Raw genomic sequence first — 24257 nt, 5'->3', positions numbered from 1 at the left:
TTCACATTCCTCTAAGCAGAATATATACACATAGACTATGACACACATATATACATACAATTAGGTAACGATTATTAGATGATTCTGTCGGTATGTAAACGCGCAGGCAGGCCAGTACACTCGAATTCATTGACGAAAGCCGGCCAGCTTTTATTTTTGCGGCGTAATCGCGATAAGATGCCGCCTTCGATTCAGATGTAATTGATGCGTCGACCGCACACGCGTTCAGCCAGATACAGTGGGGATAAAGGAAGCGAGGATATAAGTACCTACCGGATCCGAGACCGATGGAAAGTAGAGATGGAAACAAGCTGACACCGCGTGTGCAAGCCTTTTGCTCGAGAACAAAATTATAACGCCGAACTGTACAGATAATGTGTATTGGAAATTTGAACAGGAGAAAAGTAAAAGTAAGTAAAATTGTATTTCGGAGAACTGGTTCACTGGTATGGTAGTCCACTGTGTCAAAAACAATCACATTTATAAACGTGCAAACATTTAATCAACTGCTTTCAAGCGACTTTAATAGGATTGTTCTGTCTCGATGTTATCGCGGTAGTTGAAAATTCAGGTAGTGAACATGTCAGGAATCTTGAAATTAGATCGGATCCATTGCTAATCGAATGCTGCACACCAGCTGCACACAGTGGATGGAGGCATGGCATGATTGGCATGGGGCATGGCTAGCGGCTCGGCGGCTCGGCAGCTCGGCGTGGAGGTAAGACCAGGGAAGACGGTGCGCGCAACAGAGAAGCACTGCGAAATAGTGGGGATAACTAAATTCATATGGGAGGTAGTGGGGCAGAGGCGTGGGGGGTAGAAGCGCACGCACACCTATGCGGCGACGGAATTCGGAAGAGTGACCGTGCGAGCGGCGGCAACTTCAGTGGCATTCGTTTGCGAACCGCGACACGGTGAGGTTCGCGGGAATCTTGTCTTGATTCTTTTCATCGGTTTCAACCCCCTGCCGTTGGTGTTGGTGTTGTAGTTCACCTCCCGTGACACTGGTACAAACAACGTGACCTCGCAATAACTGAACAGCACTAATCGTACGGAAGACGAAAGCGGAACTCGCGGTTTAATCGTGCATGACCATTAGCTTGAATCGATTTCTTTTGTTTTATAGCAATCGATTCGTGGCTGATTATCGACCGGAAAACCGGAAAGATCTTTCAGAGCCGCGGGGTAGAAGATTAGTCGAAGCTTCCGAGAAAGAGAACCGTATCAAACGGTATTTCTTGCTCGGTGTTCCTTCTCGGTAATACTCGTGGAAAGTGCTGTGCTGCACGCTCCGGTTCACGGTGCGCTATTCAGAGGGACGGAACAAGAGAGAGGAAAAAAGGGAGGAAGACTGAGAGGAGGGAAGTGCCTTCACCCTTCTCACTGAAAAAAGGCGTGCTTACTGCTCAGAACCGAGCTTTCGGGATCTTCTCGTCGGACGTATCCTGATTTGGACGAAACCTTTTTCTTTTCTTTCGGTTTTCCTTTATGAACAGCACATTTCGTTCTTCGTTCGGCCGATCGATCGTGGAAGGTATCTTCGTACGATCGACAGTGACATCAGAGAAATCGAAGGATGAGGACGACAAAACTTAGGAGGACGCTTGTGCTGTTGGTCATCGCGAACGCGATTTACAGTCAAAGTGAGTACCGTTTATTATTACCAATTGACAACTGATGACAGATCGGAATCGAGTGTGCTGTAGAATAGACTAATATTAATTATCTATATGTATACTAATTATAGAAAAACAAAAGTGATGAAAAAACGCGTTTGTTTGAAAAAATTAGGTTTTTTCGACACGATATTCATTTTTTCCAGTAACATTTTTTAAAAGGGCTGCATGTGCGCAGTTGGCGGACATAGTGGTTTTCGATGTGAATCATTCTTTGCTTGAATGAAATATTGTAGATTGAGATGCAATTATACATATAAGTAAAAACTAATCGTCGATGAAAAGACAACACTGTGTGATCCATTGTTCGTGCAAATACCATAATGCATACGACGATTCTATAAGTAGTTCCAGTAGAATGGGATTCTACTTTTGTTAATCGTTTTAGAAGTGAAGTCGTCTATTCGTATCTAGCTATTCTTACGTTCAACTTTCGTGAGTGCTGTCTCGTTCCTAGCCATTGATCAAATAATTTTTATTTATAGCAGAGGCATTTGCACGAGTTACAGTGTAGCATTGCTAGCACTAATAGGTACTATCCAGAGGATATATTTATTATTGGAGTGTTACTTAATCAATGGAATTGCTCAGTTGCACCAGTTCGATCACAATGTCGCAGGTTTTTTGTCTGACAATGAGTCACGCCTTGCTATCTCTCATCCCGAAGGAATGTCGAACTTCATGCGCTCAGGTATACTGACCCGAAGGACGGTCATCATTTTTATCCTGAGTCATTGCGAAGATCGAGCGGCGCCTGTCTTGTGTATTTTCATCAGAAAATCTCCGGAATCGTTGTCAAACGCGATTCGTTGCACTTCCAGTAGAAGGAAAAAAGAAGAAACAGTATTACACCGTTATTTAATTTTTCATGGCGAAGCGAGGCAAACTCGTGCTTCGAGGAACGAATGTGGGAAAAAGTAGAAAATTGTTCTCACAATCAGGCTGCAATGCAGGAATCTCTGAAACTGTGTGTACTTACGGGGACCCGATGTTGCAATAGAGTCAACATAGAAATAAACGTTTATTATTCCTGGAAGAAAGAATCCTTTCAGAGTCGACGAACTTTGTTTTTGAAAGCGAAAGCTTAGCCCGATGTAGATAAGATTAGAGGTTCAGGCTTAGCTCCGTTGAGTTGTGTGGGGACACCTCGTAAATCCAATGCACAATTTACGATTCAAACACAATGATTAAACTTTAGCTTCGTGTTCGATTGTACTGTTGTAAGGGAAAGGATTCTTAAAGATCGATCGTTTTCCATTCGATTACACGATTCGATGCTTTTTCTAATCAACCGAATGAGGATACTATTCCACCCTCGCTAACTCGTAACGAATCGCTTTGTTGTCTCGACAGATCCCGAGATAGTTTAACGATAAACTTGATTTTAAGCTGCCCAAAATACAGCCCCCTTTTCTTCTTTGATTCTTCGTTCCATTCCTGCCTGTATTTTCAAGCCCCTCGTACGCTCGATGAAACTTTCGCTACCCGAAACAACCCCTTTTGGCCTCTTACGGGTAGCAATCTGTTTCAAAGTAGATATAGATTCTGTTGATCTTTGGTTTTTTACAGATCATCCCCTATTGTATACGTTTAATACCATGCATCTTATTCGGAAACCGTTCATCCTTCTTATTGGGCATTAATAAAAAGATACCCAAACGAGATATGACTCATATGACAAACGGTTTCTGAAATTTGAAACAAATGTACGTTACGTGACGTTGATAGCGAACGTATTGCGTTGCGACAATTAAATTATCATTCAGTGTTTTGTATACTTATACATACCTTCATTCCAGCGAACTTTTCTTCATTCTCGATCTCCCACGATCGCGTCCTCGAGCCCGAGCGGGTTTCTCGAGCAACCAGTGACAAGGTGGAATTCCTCCGCGTCAGTCAATTTACACCTCGCGACGAAATGAAGGTAAAAAAGGGCTCTCAGGAAATCATTAGGAGGGCAGGCAGCCTAAAAAGTGTTCCTTATTCCGAGACCGACCACAACGTCAGCTCATTTCGCTCTCCTCTAATCCCTATGTGTGCCGCTGTAAGGTCGAGCATGACCGGTGGTAGATGGGGAGGAAAGAGGGAGGAAGGGACTCGTTCTTTTGGTGGTAGACTGGTAGACGATGATGGCCTGTGTGAACTGGCGAAACGAAAGGACCGACAAGAACCTCGCTCTTCTGGAAAGCGGCAATTATTCCGGTATGGGGGAAAGAGACGTTCCTCGAGAACATCGAGCTCTAATCTCGGCTGCATCGAGTACATGTTTGTCTGAGAATTTCGCCCGAATGAAATGGACACCGAAGTACAGGCTTGAGACCGTGAATGGACGACGGATTTAGATAACTCGACGTCTGTCGACCTGTGAATAACTGTGGGGATATTTCAGAGGCGAGAACGATTTCTTCTTTTTCAAAGGAAACCCTTGAGTTTTTGCGATTGGTGGTTTTCTCTGAATACGAATAGCGCGTAAGTGTTGCTTCGAACGAAAATCATCTGTAAAGATTCTTGTAGATTCACGGAAATATAGTAATTGGAGCGAAGAGCGAAGAGCGAAGAGCAAAGAGCAAAGAGTATAGGTACATATACGTATGTAGGTGTACTATATAGATTCTCCGATCTCTCGATTCTCGTCGCTACACATACGCGTTCATTAATCACGGTAACTCGAGTGACACGGGGAAAAAACACCGGTCTTGTCGTCTTTGAACGAAGCCTGCTCACTTTTGCAGGCCCGCTGGGAGAAGTCGTCTATCATCCGTTCGACGACAGCCGCGCTATCAAAACCGCCAGATTCCTCGTCCTCGGGTTTGCTACAGAATCAGGAAAGTGTGTGTGTGTGTGTGCGTGTGTCAAGTCAGCGATCCATTAGGAGAGACACAAAGAGAGAGGATGTTAGAGGCGTTCAGATGGGCGAGAGTAGCTACGTTTCCCATCGCCGACACACCGTCCGAGGCTATGAGTTTCGTTTCGTGTTTGGGGGTCCATTGTCCCAACTCTCATTTCGTAGGATCTTACGACTTTAATGCACACAGGGTAAGTTCGTCGTATTTTGTACATACATATACATATAACGTCAGAAAGAGATTTTATGGAGTCAGAGTATAGGTATGTAGATTCTTTCGCGTGTGATATAGTACAGTACTTCCTAAATGATGAAAAAAGTTTGAATAAACATGAATGGAAAAATGAATATATTCAAAAATATGAAGAATTGCTGTGTTTCGGTTAAAGCGAGTGACTTTCTTGGTTCGGGAGTTATTGTACCGCGTATGGAAGCAATGAAGAGCATTGTAAAAATGCTAATAAAAATTGTATAAAACCTTCTGTAACCAGGAAAAGAAGAAACAATAAGGATGATTCATTTGTTCCATTGCATACGGTACGATAGCTCTGGAACCGAGAAAGTCATTCATTTTAACTGAAACCGAAAATTGTTTATAATTTTGAAAATACCTATTAATTTTTCGACCCATGTGTATTAGTACATTTGTTACATCATTTGGCAAGTATTTAAGCCATTTACCCCAGAAGTTATCGTGAATGGAGAAACGAAGCCAATCGTAGAATCGAGCACGTTCCCATAAAAGCTGTGCTCGCGAGTGTGTGAGCACCGCACGTGCATAGGCGTGACCGAGGAGACGGCCAATTGACGTATATTAACGTATCGCGATCACGTTCGCGCCCGTTGATCGATCGATCCATCCGTGAAGCCGGGCCAGCTGCCCTTCGGAGGCGCGGACGAGGGCGGCCACCTCACCCTCGAGACAACAGGTAGATCGTAATCGGTCGTTAAGAGGGCGGCGAACGAGGAAACAGCCCGGGACACCGCGAGGAAAGACAATCGTCTGCGGTGTGTGTGTGTGTGTGTGTGTGTGTGTGTGTGGTGTATGCCATGCCGAGTCGGAGGAAACGTTCCCGGAAGTGATTGCGATTCTCATCGCCTCTAAACGGAGAAATTCCTCTCGTGTTCCACGGTGACGGTGCAATCGTTCGGTGTTACGCAGAAAAGATAATCTCGTAACGAAATCGTATTCCCTACGTTCCGTGAGACACAGAAGTCTTCAAGAATGCAGAAATCAAAAAGATTGTGGATCCTCCGCGATCGAATGATGTTTGAAAACGGGCATGAAAGGACGCGAGCGGTCGGGAACTGGGCGTGATAGTTCATAGTTCCATCCCAGCGGAACACATGACCGTGGGTGGGTTTGGTGGTACGGTGGTAAAGGGACAATATTTGTCTGGAATTGTACGTGGACTATCGAAGCATAATATTGCACGGTGTGTAGGCAGCAAATAATTGATATGCAAATCTGCCTTTTATGCTCAGTACCGCTCGACGACGCTGGCCTGGCGTTATTATATACAGGCTGTTCCAGGAATAATTTACCATTATAACTGGTTTATCTGCTGTTTTAGCGTTCGATGGTATAATTGTGTCAGGTGTTCGTGTAAAAAAAAAAAGGAGGAAACGCTCAACCACAAAATGGTAATCACCGACACACAGAACTCGACTCCTGGGAACTCGGAAACGAATAAGCGGACGATATCGATGAGAGCTTCCGCTGCCAGGAGCCATCGATCCTTTTTTGCGTCCTCCTCGGTTCCTCTTTGGTGCACGACTAAATCAATTTCACACAGCTGAGGAAAAAAAAGTACAGAAGAGGAAGACGAGTCTCTGGCCACCTGGTTGCGGTTTTCAGGGAATTCCTCGACGGTTTCATACCGAGACAATATCCCAAAGTTAACCTGTGCGTTCGTTATTTTCCAGGCGATCGAACGTTTGCACGGCAAACGGAACGGGTATCCTGATTGGAACCCACTGTGGGAATCGCATCGATTCGTGGATGCAAGTCATTCCTAATCACACGATATCAACGTCCATTACGCTTTTCTAACATCCAAACCGATTCTGTCCGTACGTACCGAAAATATAAAGAATTGTCGTCGAATTTCTAAAGATGTACCGATTGAGAAAAAAAAGAACAGGTTGGTCGTTACGAAATCGCAAAATGCAGGTTAGGTACTTGCGTATTCGAATCACACGTACGCAGAAAAACCGTTGAGTCATTGTGTGATTTCATGAAATTCTCGATGAAGTCGAACTCACTTTCTGATTGTAATTGTTTGCCAACCGATCAAAGATTCACGGCTGTGTACCTATAAACGGAAGGGACTCGGACGGAAGCAACTGTGGGAAAAGCACATCGCGGGGGCTTCGTGTACATATCGGCCGTTCTCGGACGCGAAATGCCGAAGCCATTGAATCGCCCATAGACAAAGGAGCGGGGCCGCAGAGAAGAGGACGGAGCCGCACAATGAGCCGATGATCTTTGAAAATCGAGAGGCGGTTTGTTCCACAGCGAACCGGTATCAATCTGCCGTCCTATAATGCCTTTTGTCGATCGATGGAACGAGAAGTTTTTTTCGAAGTTACGAATCGACCCGTCGAAAACGGGATGATTCGTGAATGTTCTTCTGACAGAAGAGACTGGATCGGCTTATAAAATAACGGATATCTCGGTACGGATATCTCGGTGGACAAAAGATTGTTATTTATTTATTTTACGGGATAATTCCCATTAGAGTACAAGAGAAAATATAACTGGAAAATACAAGAGGGAGAAACACAATGGTAATTACCATAATCTGTAAACGTGGTTTTTCAAAAATTGAATAGAGCCAATAAAAAAATCTCTCAAGAGTCGAGTAAACTTCTCGTGAAGTCTTATTACTCGAGGAGAGCTGTGTAAACTCTGAAATTTCTCGAAATTCTTCGACAGATCCAAACGGAATGTCTCAAATTTCCGGGCGGGGGGTTGCTAAGAGCAACCCTCGAAACCAGCTCATTACAATGACACCCTTGGTGCATGTACTTTCTTTTTCAGCAGGGTCTCTATTGATTGGTCGAGGGTATCTGGCTCGTGCGAGGTGATTTACAAAACCCCATGGTACACGGAATCAGGAGCATTAGAGTTTAATATTTGCGTCGAGGAGCGTGGAAAAATTCAGTGCGACCAAGGAATCTATCGATCTTGGAGATAAATTGTTACCCAGCGCGCCGTTCGACCTATCGGAGCCTGTACCTCGATATTCCCCCCGATCCATAAACTATTCAGGAGGTTCTGAATATTTTCGAACTCGCGGCATGAGTGTGCGGAAAAATGTAAGCTTTAAATTCAAGCGATCTGCGTAGTGTAGATGCATGGCGAGACGATCAAGAAGAATTGCTAGAAAGTAGTATGTTGTAGACAACATTGATCTCATCATCTCGCGTGTGCATTTGATCTATTCTTCCTGATCTCTGCTTCTTTCTTGCAGGTACCACAATATTCTCGGCCTAAAATAATTCTGTATTCTGTAGGTACAATTAGAGCCAAGCCTTTGATGGATCACGTTCATCGAATCCGATGGAGAAGCGCACATCGAACACAGTGACCGCAGTCGATTGCTGGTGCTTGTCCGATAAAATATGCGTTTACCACGGATAATGAGGGAGAAAGCATGTGGTCGAGGGAGGGTGAGCCTTGCTGGTCGGCCAGGTGCGTTCCTCGCGAAGTGTCACGCGCCCACGTTGTGTCCCTTCATTCTTTCGTGGAGAAGGATTAAATGTCCGTGATGGCTCGCTGAACGCCGAGGAAGAAAAGGGAGAGCCTCGAATCGGAAGTAGGTGGTGTGGAGAGCCTGGAGGAGCAGATGTTCGTTGTGTTTAATCACGGAATATGTCGCGGCCGGCGTTCTTTCGTTTCCCGAGCGATGTATCGCACACGCGCCTTCATTGTCGCGAAAGGGTTCCCCAGAGGCACTTCCCTTTCTTTCTTTCTTCGTCCAACGCTCACTCCTGTTTTGCAGCTTGCGATTCCTATTGTGCCCATTTCATTTTCCTTATTATGTCTTGACTTCTTCTGTATTCGTTTATGTACGCTTGGTCAAGGATTAAAAAGCGTGTGTCTTTTTTCGTTCATCTGGACCCGCTGAATAGCTCTCGAATGCAAGCTGCCGGGAATCCTTATTGTTTTTCGATCCCGTTCTCTCTTCTGAAAATAAAAAACCCCATTCGTCGAACGATCACGCCCGACGACGACGGAGAGTTTGATTAAAAAGAAAAAAATATCCTCGTTACGTTCGGCTGCACACAGGAGACATGCGAACGAACAAGGTTTTGCTCCGTCGTGTGTCTGTTTGTCCCGCGAGGCTCTCCCTTATAATGACACAGGTACACGCGAGCGAACGCTGAAAGTTCGGCACGAGCTATAACCACCGGCGGGAGAGACTGGTTTTTCATGGCTTACGATCCTGGACAATGAACAGGTACACGCATGCGAACTTACACACGAGGGACCGTATTATGATCGTAAGTGGGCACGTACTTGCAATCTTCTTCCTTCAGCGACCAGTGAACCAGGGAGCCGCGTAACACGTTTCGAGCACTTTCGGGGGATTTTCCGAAGAAAACAGACCTGCATACATATGTATATGTACAATATGTATATTGGCTGTTCTATGGTGTAGGCACACCATAGGCTCTCGCTGTTACAGTAAGGTGACTCCATGTGAAACCTTAAGAATCACACGAGACCCCCAGCAAACCAAAAGCATGACCCGTAACCGGATAGATATTGTAATAAACGGTGTACCGAACAAACTTTGAACCGCTAAAGGTCTTCACGTTCACGTGCCGGTGCCGCCGCCGCCGCCGCCGGGGCGGACGTGTTTCAGACACGCGGCGCGCGGGACCGTTACACCTGCGAAAAGCCACGAATTGATTAGATTAGAGTAGGTTTTGCGGGAAACGACCGTGCTGGGTGACCTAACCCGACAACAAGCGAGCACACTTACAAATATTCTTAGAAGAAGAATGACACTTGGATGTCCGGCAGGTTTCGCCGTAATTATGACGCTCAGAATCTCTGTCATCATCATCATCATCATCATCATCATCAGCCCGAGGAATTCGAAAATTGCCACTCAAAGTTTCACCGTAAGGATAGACCGAAAATAAGGATCGACCCCTGGAGAAACTAGAAACAAAAGGAGAGAACCTATGTCCCGGCCAAGAGAATGGTACTTACGTCCTCGAATGACAAACTCGGTTCAGCCATTCGAACCCTTAATTATCGACCAAGAGGAATCTGGAAAGAAACAACCGAGGATAGACTATCACGCACGATCGCACGAAAATACCATGTAGCGAACCGAGACGCGATCATCCCGTACGAAATTACACAGATTCTTTTTCTTTTCGAGGAATAACGCGCGTTACAAAATGGACTAGGAAATTTCTCGTTGTTTCAGATACGTATCTACCGGTGTGTGGTACAGTGATTGCGAGAAACGCTCGTTCTAGACAATGGCGGCGAAGACAGGCCCCGTATAGCCTAAGGTAGGCATCCGCGGATTATAAGACACTTCCGGTTGACTCGTTCGCTCTCCGCCCGTGTTCCGATGGTCATTGTTGGACTGGCAGCGAGTGTGACGACCCGACAACCTCGATCCACTCTCTCGAGACACCTCTTCCTTGCGCCACGATTACGTTCTAACACGTAATTCCCCACGAACGAGGCCACGGATGTCGGATTGTTCACCGGTTGCGTTTTCCTCTTTCTTGTTTTTTCTTCTTTTTTTCTTTAAACGACTGAGTAATCGGCTGAGAACTCGACTCGCGGTTTACCGTGGAGGGCGCGGTTCCAACCTTTCCGTCTCCTTGCACAAGTGATGATAGTTCTCAGTTCTCAGTCGCAATCTGGCCGGTTTTTCAGGAATGGTTCGAAGAGAAATCCAACTAGAGAGATCTAAATATTTCGATGTCAGACCACGAGAATACGTCTGGTAGGTACGATATAGAGGCTAACAACGATAAAGTTTTGCACGCGGAGAACCAGTATTATGTAACACTGTCCCAGGGGACACGAGTCGATCCATAGCGGAGGATCATCTTAGCGGATCCTTGGAGCATGAAGAAACACAGTCTTCCTGACTTTCTTCTGTTTCCTAGGTGGACGTCGTACCGTGTTACCGTGTCGTTGGGGGGGGTGTCTGTTCCGTGCGATGAACACCAGGCATCTTGGCTCGAAGTTGACAACCAACGTTAGATGCTTCCGTGTGTCTCTACGTTTCCTATTGTCCCTGAGAACATTGGCGTGCAATGGTGTTTCCGGTCAGTCACCTTGTCTCGCGTCTAGTTCGAGGTGACAGTCTTTAAGTGAGGAAATATCAGCAAAACACCCGATAATCGATTTCCTTCGATGCGGGTTCCTGTTGCGAATCGGTCGAGGCCCGTTATTTATTATTTCCGTTGCTCTTGTTTCAGAAAACGAACAGATTTCGGGGTGGTCGAGGGAGAGTCTGCGCACGATTTGCATAGCATTAGGACTCTTTTTTTTTTTTTTTTGTCTCTCTCTCTTTTGTTCACGAAGTTTGGGGTCCATCTGTCGGCCAGGAGCACAGGCTTCTTTTTAGAGGGGCGGTTCCTCGACCAGGGTTTGGACCTTCGGGCATGGGACCACGATCCCCCTTGCTTATGGTACACGCGTCCTCTCGTGGGCGTCGCGTTCTATTGTATCGAAGCGATATAACTTGATGCGAGGACGATTATTCATGGAGGAACACGACTCGCTGGAACATATAATAAAACGAAGATTCCCGTGGCGGTCCTCGTTTTACCTGTGACTCAGGTCTTGTCCCAGCTTTTGGAGGTATTCGTATTGAATTCGTTTTATGTACATTATCTGCAAAACATAGAATCACGAAATTATATTGTTCGAGCAGTATCCGTTTCGAGTGGAAGGGAAAATGAGACCACAGATATTGGAATTCGTTTCAGGATCGATGACGAATGAGATATTTGGATAACTTGTGTCCAGGAGGAAAAAAAAATAGTGTCGCAAAGACTGCTGTACTCTCTCCCCGTTATTACGATGTCAGATGACGTAGATGCACGGGGCATTTTGGGCAATTTCATTGCCCCCGAGTTCGGAACATATGTCGGACGCGTGCCGCCCGGATATTCTTTTTCCAACGTAAAACGCGCATTTTCGATGCTTCTTTCCTCTTCATCCAGGCTTCTCGTCCCTTCTCGGCGACGACACGTGCGCACGACACGATGTGTAGGAGAAGCAGGTGCGGCCACGTGTCCCTTCGACATGCTCTGACACCCCCTGACAGATGGAATCGTCGACTGGCACATCGCTTTTCCTCCCTCTCGTTCGCTGCTTCCAGTCGACTCCATGCGACAGTCTCGGCCATCCTCGGCCCTTGTAAATAAACTATATTTAGTATATCTACGACAGATTCTAAGTTGGTATCACGAAGCTTTGGAGTTAGGCCTGGCGTAAAAACCGTTAAACACTTTATGCTTTTATCCAGGTAGCTGAGGCGATTGATTTATTCATTTCATTGATGAATAGGAGCGACGATCGAAGATTGGGAATAATACGGAATAATGCATATTCTGTGGATGAATAGTTATCACAATTGGAAACAACGGAGTGTTCTTTCGTAAAAAGGAGAAATGATCGAGCTTCTATAACCGATGGCTCGATCGATCTCCATTATCCTTTCGATGTTCAACAAACTTTTCATCCATCTTTCGCTATGTTTAAATTCAACCGTTTTTCTCCTCGGTGGGCCCGTCTTTTCCACGCTGTTCGCTCTTATTTCCGTGCGCGTTCTCTTTGATCGGGCCGGAAGCGGAATAAACAAAAGTGCGTGCCCGGTATTTGCATCTGAATGAGTGCCGTGAGGGAACTTTTGCGCCGACAACACTCTGTAATGTCTGAATGTACGTTGTATTCTTTTTAATAGATCTTCTCGCCTCGAACGGTCTACCGACGCGACGGGGCGCCAATATCGTTCGAATTTCAATTCTTCTGCGATAACAGTCTTATCGATATCGTTTCATACTATACCACACATTTCGTTCGTACCTACAATGTCTACGGAGCAATTAGGCACGGATTTCCTCTGGTCATCGAGCGCCTCGCAAACCGTTACGGACCCAGTTCCTGATCACTTAAGAGTAACCTATCCCCGTATTTTTCAACGTATAAGCAGAAAAATTAAACCAAGTCAGCAAGAATCGTTGTTATTCGAATAAATCTATGTTTTGTCTTTAATTTGGTATGAACCCAAAAGGCAGAAATTGTAGTCCTACTTGGTTCTTCTCTTTGACTTGTCACCTAAATCATGTATCTGTATCTCACGCTGAGCTATGAAATTTTACATAGAAATTTCAAAATCATTAATAATTATTTAGCAATTATTTGAAGAAAATTTTCATTACAATCAACTTGTTTCATGGTATCTATACTTATACTAAACTGATCAGGATATTAGGTTCTGATAAGGAATTGCGTCCGTGGCGGTAATCGTGTTAAAAGTAGAAAAAGGGACTAACGAATCTCTCCCCTCGAAGATTTCGATTCTATGTCACATGTAGTGTATTTGTATGTAGGTATGTGTACCTGTATAGGTACGCGTAATGATTGCGATAACCAGATGTTGTCTGGCCGGTGCATTAGAAACCCTGACAACAGGATGTTCGCTTTTATAATAAGGAGGAAGAAATCCGTCGAGTACTTTCGCCTTCCATCTCTCATTAGTACCACGCCGACAGCCCGCGGTCTCGTTAACGAACCACCAGGAATGCGTTCGGAGAACATCTCGATAACATCTTTTTCCATTATCGAACGCTCCCCGTCTGTAAAACATAAATATAAAAGGCTTGGCAAAATAATTCCAGCAACAATCGTACAGTTTTTAATCATTTTGTAATCCATCGTCCGAACACGTGACGCTAGAACAGTTTCTCCTTTCTTTCTTTCGACGAAGACATTGTTCATTCAACGTGTCGCACGTCGCACGTGCAAGCAGTGTTCGCCGACGCGATGGTTCTGCATGTGCCGTGATACAAGTGTGTATTTATAGTTTTCGACTTTTCTTGCCGGCTGCGCGACCGGAAACCGGCCGATTATATTTAGAAAAAGGCTTCGAGTGGACGTGGAATAACAATTCCGCTGGTGTTTTACGATGAATCGGCATTGCAAAGCAGCCACCTTCTCCCCGTCTTCGGACGGGTTGAAAATACTTCGTTACCGTTCGATTCTTCTATTCTAAATTCTAAAGAATGTATGTAGTGGGTACCTCCGTGGCAATTCGTTCCGATGGTAGTTTCGGCTGAACGGATTACACCTCTCGGCCAACATCCAATATGACGATACGACGGTCAATGCCGACTTCGTGTGTACCGTATAATTAGATATCCCAGCTTGTGATCTCTTTCGTGTCTCACTTTCTTGCGCTCATAAAATCCGCTTCCTGTACTAAAGAGTTCTCTTCGGAGCGGTGTGGTCGTGTGGTGGAACATATCGTCCCACGAACTCTCAATGAACCGGAGATTTTAATCGGGCGATAAACGCCCGGGTCCGATGCACCAAGAGGATCAGCGATGATCCACATCCGGTGGTCCATCGGCTCACTTTTGCGCCGCGTCTTTTTTCGAGGTCGACGCGCCCACAAAAAGCGGCCCTGCTCGATCTTCCGACGATGATCCCTTTCCTCCGTGTCAGGATCGGACATCGGACTTGTTTCGCGCGCCATATGGCCCGACGTAAGTAGACGCTTATGGTCTTTCTGTTGCCTCGTCGTTCTCTCTCTCTCTCTCTCTCTCCCAATACGAGACCGTCTTGGACAACATCCTAAAAAACATTCGAAAAAGTCATTAAGGAAAAATCATTGAGAATTCCTTGTCTTCTCATTTCCAGGGACGAAGACCCATTAATGAAACTGCAAATTGAACATATTTCGTTGGCATAGGAAAAATCAGAAGAGAAACCCAAGGAACGCACACTTTGACGGCTGAAATCGTTTTCCGGAATTTTCTTTGTGATTGTATAATTGGCGAGGAAGATTTATGCGAAAGGAAATGCATGTTATATACATACGTACTCGTTCCTCTTCGTATGCGATTTTCACCTGGTAGACCGTCTTCAGAAAGCGTGAAGCTTCGCGTTATGCCTCGTTGCAATCAATCGTCTAGTTATCCAATAGGTGAAGAAGAATCCAGCTCTAGGATTTTCGTTCGTCTCGTCGTGTTATACCGGTCTGATTCGATGAAACACAGTTTCCTGGGATCGGGAAGTTAAATGGAACACGTTGCTTTCGCAAGTCGGCGCGATTGAACAACCCGTTTCTAAATTCCGTCACGTTATATGCTCTCCCCGTCGTACCCGCCATCGAAAAATCTTGATGAACGCAAAAACCATCGAGGCAATTATAAGGGAACACGTGATCACGGTAAGACAAGAGCACCGGCTAATAGCGTGTTTCCGGTTCACGAAGGTGAGCTACGTGGCAACGACGTAACGCAAGCTATACATATACAACACTTATACCTACGTACTTACACCACCTGAAAGGTAAAAGACGAGCCCTAATCGAAATCGACGCTGAACATGACACTATCCAGGAACAAGATCTGTCTCTCCACAAAACACCGTCTTGCAACGTGTTTTTAGTAATCTGCACTCCCATTAATACCGTGATCTTTATCAGAAACGAGATCAAAGTTTTCTTTCCGAGAAAGGAAATATGTACTTGGAGGAGACGTTCGTTTAACCGAGGAAAAAGAATCATGCGAACGTACGTGTAAGCATATCACAAATCCTCGGGTATCAACGGTACCGATTGTTCTCTCCGAAAGAAACGGTGGATAGATGGTAGACGGAAGATATTTTTATCGTCCTCGTTGGCAAAAAAAAGTCGTAGCAGCCGGGTCCGTGGTTCTGTTTCCGTTCGTGGGTCGGACCGAGAGTCGAGAAATAAATAAAATCGAATTTACGGTTGGGCATCGTGGGGTCCAGCTGCACTCATTATCGCTCGCGGGGGCTCGTTTCAAACGCGCGTAAGGTAGCATTTGCACGCGAAACGCAGTCGTCTCCGTCAGGCTAAATAAGTGTTCGAGGATCGAGGATCTATAATTCACGGCTAGTTAGCAGAGGGACGCTGAGAAACACGAGTGAGTGTATTCCTCGCGATCGAGGGATTCCTTGGATTCCACCCGTCCCTGAGACAGATTATACCATTTGCTTTGTTGCTTTGTCGTTTTATTGCTCGATGACGACGATGACAACAGCCCAATTAGGTACACAAAATTCTGTGAAAACGCGAGTGTACCTACCTTGATTGGAGGTGGCGGAATCGAGAGAGGGAAGCGGTTAAAACCGCGTTCGAGGTGACGATGTAAAATGTAATTCGATTATTAAGACGCAACAAGAGGTGAGATCGACCTGGCTACTCGGTCGAATGGAATAAACGGAATCCATGAACGTGTAAGGACGTTCACGTTTCGATTGCAAGTATGTATTTAGCCGGCGAAAACTCCGCAGGGAAGAAGGCGCGGCTCACGGTATGGGATTGAAGGCAGCGTGTTATGAGCCCTCGTGAGTTACATACGTTCTCAGGAACTCGAGACCACCGAGTTTAGTCGTATACGTATAATGTACGGAGGAGAACACGACAAGTACCGTGAGGAGGAGGAGGAGGAAGAGGAATGCGAAGAACAAACTGCCTTCGCCCCAGTCTGCGTTACGTCCTTTTCCTTCGGCTCGACCAGCTCCCCGCGTACGTGTTGCACATTGTCTCCTTTTCCTTCTCCGTGGAATTGGTCTCTTTCCCGGCCACCTTTCGTTCTTGTTTGTCCTGTCCGTGCTAGGCTTCTCCACTAGCATCGATCCAGCTGGACCATTTGTTGTTCGAAGGAAAACTCGATGGTCCTCCTCCTTCATCCGGTTTGTCTTCGACCGAGCAAATGGAAATACAATATTGGACGTTTTTCTGTTGGAAAATGGCTTGAACCGGTTTTTGGGAAACTCTTCAACTTGGACGTATGTATATTAAATAGATATATAAATATAGTACAAGAAATAGCGAAATGTTCGGCAATTGGGTAGCGATTTGCAGTCTCTGTCAGACAGATGACTTCGATGATGAACTTTCGTCACAGTTGTTTCACAGTATTCCGTTAGGGTCGACAGATGCAACAGGTGTAATCGAATTATATGCGTCGACGCAATGTCGGATATGTTTGTCGAGCAACGAATCAACTGTCCACTGACCAGCAGATGGTCCAATTCATCAGCTGATCAATCGTCCAAAGCATCGGCAAACAATGACTAATCTTTGTCCCTAAAGACCCAGAAGTCGTTTTTTTAATAATGTTCTATGAAATTCACGCAGATTCAATTCGGATGGTAAAACGATCGAAAAGGATGAGTCGTAATTCGAGCAAAGAGAATCTGGTCCACGTGATCCCGAGGCACAATCTCTCAGAGGCGCAACCGATAGTATTATGTTTCGTTGCGAAGTTCCATGGTGGTCCACCTGTCAGCGTCGCACCTGCTTTCGTGACCACTTAATGCCAACGTTAATGATCATTCATGGATCGTTGGGTGCACGACATATGGGTAATAAGCTGGAACGCGATTTATTTTTTACACTATGTCGCGTTCTTTCTACTTCCACGTAACACCATAATCGAATTGATTTGCATACATTTGTTTTTCCCAGCCAAGAATCGATCGTCTGGGCCAGAAGGTGATGGTGTATTAAATTTCTAGTAGAGAGAGAGAGAGAGAGAGAGAGAGAGAGAGAGAGAGAGAGAGAGAGAGAGAGAGAGAGAGAGAAAGAGAGAGAGAGGGGGGTATCTGATTAGAATCTTCGTGAAGTAATAATCTGGTGGTCAACGTGAGTTGTCACGACGTTTAATTGAAACGTCGAGAGTCAATGTGGTGGGACTCGTCGTTACGAGGCTGGCTGTCCCTCATTCACAATTACCGTGCTTCATTTCGAAACAGCCAAGCTAACGAGGCATCGTTATTTAATTTGCAGATGCGACTGTGATCACCAGCGACGGCCTTCGAGGGTACGACCCTCAGTTCATGGTCGGCTGTTACTTTCCCGCGGAACTTCAGGGTGAGTTCGTGACACAGGTGAGCGGAACGGAAGCGAGCGATACAACTGGCGAGCCCATTCAATACTCCACCATTAACATCACATACAACGCTATTCCTGTATGGGGTTATTGCCACAGGAGGGTCGGTGATAACGTGTTGCTAATGGACAGGTCGGTCTACTCTGATACTACGAATAATTCATTTGATATCGTTGTGATTTTGCTGGACACACACACACACACACACAGAGAGAGAGAGAGAGAGAGAGAGAGAGAGAGATATGTATGTGTAAAAATTGCATCAGCTTGTACACAGATTTGATCTGTTAACAATGATCAACGAGAAAGTCGAATCGAACGTACCATTTTAGCTGGAGCCAAATCCGCTAATAAGTCCATTCGCGTTCGTTTGCTTAGAGAGTGCATCCTCGGGGATGCTCCGACGTGTCTGAACTGCGTCTGAAACGGAAATAGACCAGACACCAGACAACGTCGGCTACATATTCTGAGTAACGGTGCTTCGTTGTAAATTTAATGGACCGGTAATTAGTTACTTATATCACCAGATAACAGACAGAGAAGAAACGTAATTGTTTAACGATAAAAAATAATGAGAAAAACATAAATTTCGACACCAGTATCGAAATGAGATTTGTTTACACTTCAGATACGGAGATGGCGAATGCATCAGATGTTTCCATCTGCTGAGGAGATCAAGGAACGTCATTGAAGTATTTTCGGAGAATCTGAATAGGTGTTACACCACTATATCCACTGCATTGGCTTCTTGCAATTCATTAAACTCCACGTCTATACTATATCGTGAGTCATCTGCTCGGTTATTCTTATCGAACTGACTCTAGAGGCTTTCGGGAAATGTCTATGTATTGATAATTGTTGTCCGCGCAGGTACCACGGAGATTGGCGGTGTTCCTATCAGAAACGAATACTGTCCCATAACTGGACAGTATCATTTCAAGTACAGTCTCAATAACGGATCCGAAAAGGCCATTGAATGCAACAGCTTCTCCTCATCCTTCAACAACTGTCCCGATGGCTCTGTTTTAAGGCTACACTTTAATCGTTGCACCTTTGAATATCAAAGTAATATTTCTTTTTAATTCTTATGTATAAATACAGACACAACATATTTACCGCGCGTGTGTCATTATTCTTACAGCAAATCTGACGTTCAACTGTTTGGGTAACTGGCCTGGTCCAAATGGGTCCACGTATTTCGCCCTGTTGGACAGCAATGCGATTACCGAAGGTAGACCGCAATATAGATGTGGAGTGAGTTTAAAATTTTCTTTCATGCCAAGTTTCTTGTACAATGTACATGTTTATACGTTTTTTACATTTTTATATCTATAATGCTTTACAGCTATTTCATGTCGACAATATAAAAGGGAAAACATACATGGCTCTTAGTAGTGATTCCAGTTGCTCCGAAAACTTAGATAATTCAACTAGTGGATACGAGACGTTGGTTCTTAGCAAAGTACCAAATCAAAAGAAAATGCCAAATTATGTGAAGACTCATGTAGCGACGTGAGTCAACTTCAATACTTTGAAATGTACTAATTACGCGAGTAATTGATAACAACACCGTGATTCAATTATTTTCGACTTTGATCCAGATTTCCAAAGTGGGCCCAAGGTTTGTGGGAAGAGTCTCTCATCATAAATGGTACCATGACTTTTACTGATTTAAATGGGTACAATAGTTATACTTTCATTACGGTAGACTCAAATGAAGAAACCGGCCGTTACATTGTTTATTCTAAGGATCAATGGTAAAATAACTTCGAGTGTCGATATCCGAAAGTATTTATTTTAAGTATTATAGTTTCAGTATGCAATTTATATGTTTTTAGTGAACAAGCAGCGTACGTCTGTTTAATGATGAGGCAACGAAGTGAAAATGTACTAGAATTTACAATAGGTATGCATCCCTCTATAACTATTAATAATCGAAAAAGGATAACTAAGTTGAAAAATTACAATTCTTTACAGGAATGGTGATGAGTCCAGTTTACCAAACATATTTGTGCGATGATCCTAATCTCGATAAACCTGTTTGGATGACACAAGCAAGTAAGTCACATTTGAAAATTTCATAAGAAAGACATTTCAATTTCTTTGTTCTGCCAGTATGTACTTACGAATAATATTATTAAAACAGGGGTTGAACGCGCAGTGGAATCGCCTTGTCCAATTACTGGCCAGTACATGGGAATGATAACTGACTTATCAGGAATGTGTGCTGAACTGAGCAGTAATTGCAACACACGTGAAATAATGTATTTCAAAGTCACCGATTGCGAGTCTGGAGAACTTTATGAAGGTAAAGTATCGAATCATCCAGTATAAGTAGTCTTACATAAAAAGAATATTTTTTTGTGAAATAGAAATGTATTTAAAAAAACGTCGTTTTTATTAAATCTGTTTTAGAACGAACATACTTGTGCTTAGGGCAATGGGAAGAAAGAGGTGTTATGTACACATATACCATGAGAAATGACACTGGTACAAATGAATGTTTTGTTGGTTTAATCATAAACGATGAAGAGATCTATATCAAGGAGGCTGGGGATCATTGTATTCGAAATATTGGCCCTAAAAAAGAAGGAATGCGTCTGTATAAAAAAGGTAACACACATAATTCAAACTACAAATAACTATTAATGTAATGCTTACACTATTACGGTTACACGTTATTATGATTAGGTCAATGTTATGGAAACTCTCCAAGTCCTGCACCAACGCCAATGAAGCCAATTCCTCGTAATCCAATAATGAGAATTGCAACGACTCCAAGGTCTAGAATATCAGGTACCATATTTTCATTAACATTTTATTATATACGTCAAGAAATAATATAACTTATATGTGTCATTGTTGATTACATTGTTGCAACAGAAAGTGACCAGTTACCAGGAAACAATATTCCATCGTTGTCCTCGGGTAAAGATACCGCATCCTGTAATTTTGTGATATTGGTAACATTTCTTACTCTTCTCAGAGGTATTGATATGCATGTTTGAATAAATAGACTGTCATTAGCAATAGACAATGAACTAGTGAATTCAATATTATCCCGTGATCAGAAGTCGCATTACTTAATTAACATACGATAATTAGATAATTTAACTCATGCAAAAGAGAGATCACAAATTTAATTTTGAATCAAGTCTAACATCAAGAACTTAATGTACAGTATGAATGAATATTTTAAGTAACAAGGACCGCTATCATCCATTTTGTTTCCTAAAGCTGTATACAATCATTTTTGTAGATACATAGAGTTTTGTAATTTATGATGTTCTCACCAAACACTGCCTTGTAAGATAGAAGTACTAGGAATCTGAAAACTATATGTTGCTAGGAGAATCCAAAGAACTCACCATCCAGTAACCATTGATTTTAACACAACTTTCATATTTTCCTCAATAGTCTATTAAATTGATTAGTTGAACTCCTAATGCGACGTTTGTAGTATAAGTACTGTTACAATATTAACAATAAGACTATCAATAATGTTATATACAAGAGTATACCTCAACTGTAATTTGAGTTTTGTATTTTTCATAGTACACGGACTGTACGACAGCTTACAGTTATTTAATCAACAAATATCTATTTATATGAATGCTGAATATTTTATATATATTTCTCTTAATAACCAGAAGATTAAAAGAAAACAAACTATAATGAAACAACCAAACAATATGAGGATACAAAATTCAATAGAACAATTGAGGACACATAATTCTTACTAGTAATCAATAAATGAGACTGACTCTGTTAATTGTACTACACGAGATAGTTCAGATCAAAGAGAAAATCTGATTGACCATTCTTTTATATCTTTAATATATACATTGTTTTTGATGGACTATCTTGTTTATTAGTAACTATATCAACTTACATTTAGGTGCATATAAATCTAAACTTACTTACAATAATTAACTGAAACAGTTTTGCCCTTAGTTCTAATGTAAAAGAGCGAAACCACTCTATTTTATAATGAAACGTCTATTGCTATGCAAAAATAAACTCTAAGAAGGAACAAACATTTGAAGCAATACCATATGAAGAAATCTATTTTATGATATAAAAAAATTTTACAATAATGACGTTACGTGTATAAGAAAAAAACAAAGTAAATTATAATGCCAATAGTAGGGTATACAGTAGATAGAATTTCTTTCTGTGATTTTGTTCAGAAACTTTTCAAGAGTTACAATACTTACACAATACAGTAGTAGGTCCATTAAGAAAGATTTGTACACTAATGTAAACAATGTCATATTTAAGACACGAATAGAAGTTTCATATACAAGTATTGTGTGAAATGGTATGTTTATAAAGTACTTTTACGACCTGCTTTTATATTTATATGTGAATGTATATATTTAAATATGTATTTGTAAACTTAGTGCTTTATCGTTTATTGAATGACATTAATGAAATAGTAGTACACAGTGTGGAGGTAACAGTTACTTTTACAGTGACTATCTAGAACTTTGTAGATTGATGTAAATTATTAGAAAATGTTTTATACAAAACCGTTATATCGATTATTATCTAAATATAAATATAAAAATGTGATCTTATCTTATATATGTGTAACTTATGTTTCACTGTTCCTTTAACAATTACAGTACAAAAGTGCAATGAAATAAATCTTTTATTCAGGTATCCAATACTGATAAATATGTATTTCTTTACAGTATATCTCTTAATCTATAAAACTAAACCATATGTATAACTATCTATATTAATATTAACCAGTATTACTTATATTACTTATGTTTAATTCTGTTAGATTATTTACATAATCGTAATGTGACTTATGAAAAGTATAGTATCAAAAATAAATATATGTATGAAAAGTTTCATATAATGTATGATAAATAATATTGGAGGAATGAACTCAAGGAGATTCACATTCGTACGTCATGATACTTTCTTTACGTTTTGTTCCCCACTTATATTTATTACTGCCAGATTTTCCTACCACTCTATGACAGGGTATCAAATATGCAATCTTGTTTTTCATTACTGCATTCCCAACAGCACGTACAGCTTTTGGTTTGTTTATACTCAGTGCAACTTGCTCATAAGTCATTGTACTAGCTTTTGGAATGCGTAATAAGGATTCCCAAACTTTTATTTGAAATTCTGTACCCATCAGAAGAAGTGTCAGAAAGTCATCAACAAACGCACAAGGAGAACAAATTTTGCGCATAATTTTCTGTGTTTCATTGGCAGTATCATCTACCAATTCAGACAGAGGCCAACTATTCTTTAAGTCCATCAATGCTTCTTCATTGTTTCCATCCACAAATGCTAAATATGCTACAGCTTGATCTGTATTTGTTACAGCGAGTAAACAATTTCCAAAGGGTGATGGGTGAAAGCCGTAAATTATTTTGAAACTCGTATGATTTTTTTTATATTCTTCCGACGTCATAGTTTGCAACAATACCATTATGATAACTAATTTTAGATCTTTTATAGTTCTCTGGAAACTTGTTATTCTTCCGAAATACAAACTTTTGTCTTTAGGTGTAAAAGTATATATGTAATATGTAAAACAAACTTTTGTAAAATTATCTGTCCAACTTAAGATTACGAAGTTACTTTAATTAAACTGTATATACTGTATATAATCGATTCCATACCACCTTTAAATCTACTACATTGTATACAATACGTAATAAATGTATATACGTCTGATTAAATGAAATCAACTGCTAAACATTCCAATCATTATTTATTTATTTATTTATTAACGGAATAAAAACCCTGCTTTAATACAGAGTTATAATGACAAGAAAATTATTTACAAATTTACTAAATTTCCACTGCTAACTGGCGTTTTTTTTTATTGGAGAATCAAGAATGAACCTTTATCGAGTTGTCAGTAATTAGTTACTAATAATGCTTGAAGGCGTTGTTTGTTCGGTGACAATCATAATCTACGTAATGCGTAAGACAAGGAGCACCAATTGTGCAAGCAGGATAGAGATAGAATTCTGCGTGCCACCAACTTTCAAAACCCTTTCATAATCTCCTGGTACGTATTATGAAAGCATGATAACCGAAGAGGTATCAGAGAAAGAGGGCGATATACGGGCACCGTATGTGCGACAAGGATAGACAAATTTCCAAGATTCCTCATTTCAACCGCAAACTCTGCTGTTTTCGTCCCCTGGTATTAGGAACACAGAATAACCGAGGAGGTTGCAAGTGGTCCGTGAGACAAGGAGCACCAACTGTGGAAGTAGGATAGAGATAGTATTCCGCGTGCCACCAACTTTCAAAACCGTTTGATAATCTCCTGGTACGTACTATGAAAGCATGATGACCGAAGAGGTATCAGAGAAAGAGGGCGATATACGGGCACCGTATGTGCGACAAGGATAGACAATTTTCCGAGATTCTCGTTTCAGCAGCATACTCTGCTGATTTTCGGCCATTGGTATTAAGAACACAGAATAATCGAGGGGGTGTTAGGCAAAGTATTCTCGTTTATAGAACGAGACGGAGACAGTCAAAGTCCCGCGAAATTCAACAAAATATGGACTATTTACAGGAAGAAATTACTATTAGAATTGTAATGG

At 42.3% G+C, this 24257-nt stretch overlaps 2 protein-coding genes across 2 annotated transcripts; one reads left to right on the top strand and one right to left on the bottom strand.

Moving 5' to 3' along the window:
• Positions 1–1576: 1576 nt before the first annotated feature.
• Positions 1577–20672, top strand: LOC107191419. Its single transcript, XM_015580465.1, has 13 exons — positions 1577–1643; positions 17562–17796; positions 18293–18447; positions 18535–18729; positions 18806–18918; positions 19010–19176; positions 19266–19421; positions 19503–19570; positions 19642–19722; positions 19811–19972; positions 20080–20277; positions 20356–20460; positions 20548–20672. Exons 1-13 carry the CDS (start codon positions 1577–1579, stop codon positions 20670–20672), a joined length of 1827 nt encoding a protein of 608 aa, XP_015435951.1.
• A 1892-nt stretch (positions 20673–22564) lies between these two features.
• On the bottom strand, positions 22565–23122 carry LOC107191418 (regulatory protein ada). The gene has a single exon (XM_015580464.1). It carries the CDS (start codon positions 23120–23122, stop codon positions 22565–22567), a length of 558 nt encoding a protein of 185 aa, XP_015435950.1.
• Between the last annotated feature and the right edge of the window lie 1135 nt (positions 23123–24257).

Source organism: Dufourea novaeangliae, unplaced genomic scaffold (genome assembly GCF_001272555.1).
Source record: "Dufourea novaeangliae isolate 0120121106 unplaced genomic scaffold, ASM127255v1 scaffold267, whole genome shotgun sequence".
NCBI lineage: Eukaryota > Metazoa > Arthropoda > Insecta > Hymenoptera > Halictidae > Dufourea > Dufourea novaeangliae.
Note: the sequence above shows the minus strand (reverse complement) of the source record. Positions and strands in the feature narration are given on the sequence as shown.

Coding starts and splice junctions, on each gene's coding strand:
- LOC107191419 (XM_015580465.1), top strand. CDS start 1,577: ATGAGGACGACAAAACTTAGGAGGACGCTTGTGCTGTTGGTCATCGCG. Junction 19,177..19,265: donor GTGAAGACTCATGTAGCGAC/GTGAGTCAACTT, acceptor ACTTTGATCCAG/ATTTCCAAAGTGGGCCCAAG. Junction 19,422..19,502: donor GTTTATTCTAAGGATCAATG/GTAAAATAACTT, acceptor ATATGTTTTTAG/TGAACAAGCAGCGTACGTCT.
- LOC107191418 (XM_015580464.1), bottom strand. CDS start 23,122: ATGGTATTGTTGCAAACTATGACGTCGGAAGAATATAAAAAAAATCAT.